Source organism: Phalaenopsis equestris, unplaced genomic scaffold (assembly GCF_001263595.1).
Source record: "Phalaenopsis equestris unplaced genomic scaffold, ASM126359v1 Scaffold000468, whole genome shotgun sequence".
Classification (NCBI taxonomy): Eukaryota; Viridiplantae; Streptophyta; class Magnoliopsida; order Asparagales; family Orchidaceae; genus Phalaenopsis; species Phalaenopsis equestris.
The window spans coordinates 1067151-1071470 of NW_018164909.1; the positions used below are offsets into that span (position 1 = coordinate 1067151).

At 33.2% G+C, this 4320-nt stretch overlaps 1 protein-coding gene across 1 annotated transcript in view; it reads left to right on the forward strand.

Moving 5' to 3' along the window:
- The window catches only part of LOC110027913 (E3 ubiquitin-protein ligase BRE1-like 1), a 47239-nt gene extending 42919 nt beyond the window's left edge, over positions 1-4320 (forward strand). The window contains exon 20 of the mRNA XM_020729552.1: positions 3748-4320. Within this exon, the coding sequence (XP_020585211.1) occupies positions 3748-3879 (132 nt within the window). The 3' untranslated portion in view covers positions 3880-4320. The remainder of the gene's footprint in view (positions 1-3747) is intronic.

Consider the following 4320-nt stretch of genomic DNA (forward strand, 5'->3'; position numbering starts at 1 on the left):
GAAGCTGCAGGGCAAGTCTACTATGGAAGCTATACGTTTATTGAGAGGTTTGATGGAGAAGTTCAGAGATAATAAGGAATTTTTACTTTTGATTTTTATGGATTTAGAAAAAGCTTACGATAAGAATCCAAGAGATATCCATTGGAGGGTTATTGAGAAGAAAGGTGTTGGTATGACTTATATTCAAGTCATTAAAGATATGTATACTAGAGCTGTTACTTGTGTTCAAACTGAAGGAGGATTGACCAAATATTTTCCTATTTCTGTTGGATTACATCATGGATTGGCTTTAAGCCCATTTCTTTTTGCTTTAGTTATACCTTGGTGTATGTTTTTTGCTTATCATATCCTTCTCGTGGATAAAACGAGAGAGAAAGCCCAGAAAAAACTTGAATTATGGAGGTCTACATTGGAGTCTAAAGGCCTTCATTTAAGTAGAACTAAAACTGAATACATGGAATATAATTTTAGTAGTAGTAGCTCTAGTGACAGAAGCGTGACTCTGGGTGATCAAATTATTAAAAGGTGTAAATGATTTAGATATCTTGGGTCCGTCGTTCAAAACGATGGTGATATAGATGTGGATGTTAATAGTAGAATTCAAGTTGGTTGGTTGAAGTGGAGGAATGCTTCGGGCCTTTTGTCTGATAGAAAAGTACCTCTTAGATTGAAAGGAAGATTTTATAGGACGTTGGTGAGACCTGCAATGCTCTACGGCGCTTAATGTTGGCCTTTAAAAGAGAAGCATAATATTAAGTTAAGTGTTGTCGAGATGAGAATGATTAGGTGGATGAGTGACTTTACACTTAGAGACAAAATGCGAAATGAATATATCTATGATAGGGTTGGTGTAGCTCCTGTGACGGACAAAATTAGAAAAAAATCGTCTTAGATGGTTTGGTCACATTAAACGTCGACCATCTGATGATCCGATTAGGAGAGTAGATGTTTTAGATTCGACTTGTGTTAAGAAAGGCAGAGGTAGACAGGAAGAGTTGGGCTTATTGTATAAAAAATGATCTTAATTTACTAGAACTAAATGAAAATATGACACTAAATAGGACGCAATAAAGAAAAAGGATTCATGTAGCCAACTCTGCGTAGTGGGATTAAGGCTTTGTTGTTGTTGTTGTAAAGTAATTTCTTCAATCTATTCAGAAAACTATCATGCATAAGTGGCATTATTATTAAATTAATCATTAATAGACAATACATTTTATCAAATTTGACAACATTCATTGATAATGATGCTGATATGAATTGTATTCAATGGTTTATTCTTTCTAAATATTTTGAAAAAAAATTGCTCAGCGATTATACTCTGCTAGTTATATGACCGAATGCAGATAAATTATAAGCTTTCGAATGCAGCTATATGCAAAGCAGATATATGCATTTCTTATTCCATTTTTTTCTTGTTAAAAATTTAACCCAACATTCCATCTTGGGTATTCAATTTCTGCTGCAATTAATGCCTATAAGAAAATTGATCAAATATAAATTAGATACTCTATTTTTGATAAAAATATTACGTTTCATTTCATTACTGATCTTATGATGTGATTATTAATGAAATTAGTTGTATTAAAAATAAATCTTTACAAATTAATTATTTAAAATATTTTTTTGATAAAGACCTAACTCAATTCCCCGAATATTCAGTTAAAAATCTCTAGCTATTAGAAGATTTCCAACAATATTTATGTAAGGAAAACTCCATTGTGTTTTGGAATAGAAAAATTCATAGCGTTGCTCTGCCTTATATTGAAGGGTTTAATGAAATGGAAATGCAAACAAAAGCAAGGCTTTGTTAAATGAATGATTTATATCTTTCACTATGCAAGACAAAAATCTCTCACTTATTATCTAAAGGGCTAGTGGAAAACACTTATTTGCCCTGGTTCTGTACTGCATTTTATGTTATTGTTGGATCCTAAATTGTCTTGGTGGGCACCTCAAGAGTTTAGAATATCCAAGAAGAGAAGAAAAGAGAAAAGGAAAAGAAGACACAGGATCAATGAAATTCAGGGAGAAGAGCGTGTAATCTTTATTCGTAAAATAACCCATATTTTTAATCATATGTAGCTTGAGTATACAATTACAATATTATCTTCTTTATCTCAACAGTTCAAGGGCATTTTGCTAGGCTAGCTGGTATTATAGTCAGATTACTAACCTGGGACTTGTGGGTTATAGGGTCTTTTGCTCAAAGGAAGTCTTTACCCAATATCTAAATAAAACTTGGTCTAAATATTTGCGGGATAATCTAGTAAGAATAACCAAATCTACATTTTGAAAACCCAACTCAGTTCAAAGAGGGGTTGTGCTTTGTCCTAGGTAAAATATGACGATTTCCAGGGTCTAAAACTTCAGTCTCTATAAATGCTTGTATTCTAAATATATATGGAGATCTCATTGCTTTGACAAATGAGAATAAGATTATTCCATGAGGTTGTTGATCTTCTAATGACTACTATAAAATTTTTCTCGAGTTAATTAGAAATTTTACTTTATAAACATGATGTTTCTTAATTTTGAGTTAATTTTGAGCTCCCCCTCTAGGCTTTAAATTGATTTTCAGCAATTTAGAATTTGACCCAACTCACTTGAATAACACTTAATGGTGGACTCAAGATGATTATGAATAATATATATGTACAATATGTAATGCAATTTATATTTATACGTAGAACTAAATACAAATTTAATCTAAAATTAATTTAAGTTCTGGTGTTCCCAGTTATATTATCGATGGGTTTGTTTTAGTTCAAGCTCATTTGGGAGAGATGATTAACTATAGGTTCTTTGGCCCAGAGTAAGTCTTAATCCTAGATCTGAATAAAGCTTGGTAAAAATTTTTGGGAAATTTTAGATAAAAATAGCCAAATCTACATTTTGAAAAATTAATTCCGGAGTTCGAAGAGGGGCTTATGTTTTCCCCGAAGTGATGTAATGACGTTTCCAAGGTCTAAAACTTTATATAAAGTATTTTTGGAATTTTATAATTGCCTAAAAACGGGGGCAAATATTTGAGATCATAAAGCCCATCTCGCTTTCACATGCAATCAGACTCGAAAAAAAAAAAAAAATTGGTTTCATCAAAATAATTTTAAATTTTAGTGAAAAGGACTTAAACGAAGATTGACTTGTTATCAGGACCAATTTGCAGATAAAAAGACACCGGGTACCCAAAGTGTGGTTTTTTTTAGTGCAATATCTAATTTCTCATACAAATGATTTTGATGAATTAGTTTCTTGGATGATTTTCTTATATTATGAATACTAATTCTATAACAGTCCTGATTTCAATGTTCCATGTTATGACAATATTTATTTTGTCGTGCTTGTTACAATATATTTTAAAAGTGAAAATATTTTTAGCATTTTGGAGATTTCAACTAACTTAATAAGGCGAACATGTTGCCACTCCTCTTTCTCGTGCAAATCTAGCCTTAATATTATCATGGCTTGTTTTTTGCCTCAATTATCATCGTGTGAGAAAGGGAAATTCTGTTCTTAGGCAACCATATTAACTTTGTTTTGTTGACATGCAGATTATCCTGTCGGTTACTATTTTCTCATAAGCTATGCCTTGTGTGCATGCACATCTCTCTACTAAAAGCTTAATTCTCTTTCCTTTTTTTCTAAAAAAAAAAATTCCTCTGAAACAGGATGCAGGTGTTCACACCGGAGATGCGAAGACATAAATTCTGTGAGCTCACTTGATCTTTGTTTTTTATGGCGCAGGTTGTGATTGCAAAATGCTACCATTTATTCTGTAGCCAATGCGTCCAGAAAACTATTGAAAGTCGTCATCGGAAGTGCCCGACCTGTTCAGTAAGCTTCGGGCTAAATGATGTTAAACCCATTTATATATGATAGCAGGTTTTAGGGGGCTTGGTTGCTGCAACATTTGTGCTGACACCATAGGAACGGGGGAAGCCTAATGATTGGCGTGCAGTAGGCTTATTACATCGTCGCTGCAAAATCTTTCCTTCCAAAGCATGGAGGAAATTACTGGCATGAATTTGGGCAGGCCTTCATGTCCAGCCTGAGCTGCCGGTCATCCATGGCTTTCTCTAAGAGTTTGAAATGTCAAAGTTTAGCAGCATGGAGCTGTTGTTGTCACATCCTCATTATCCTGTTTGAAATGGTGGTCAGTCTCTCTCTACATTCTATTAATCCGTTCTACTGGGTGGCTGTATAGAAGCTCTCATATGTTGGCTGGCTGCAATTTTAATAAGACCAATGTAGCTACGGATGAGTTTCTTTATTTGTATATTTTATACCTTTTTTCTTCATTTTTTTTTTTTTTGCATA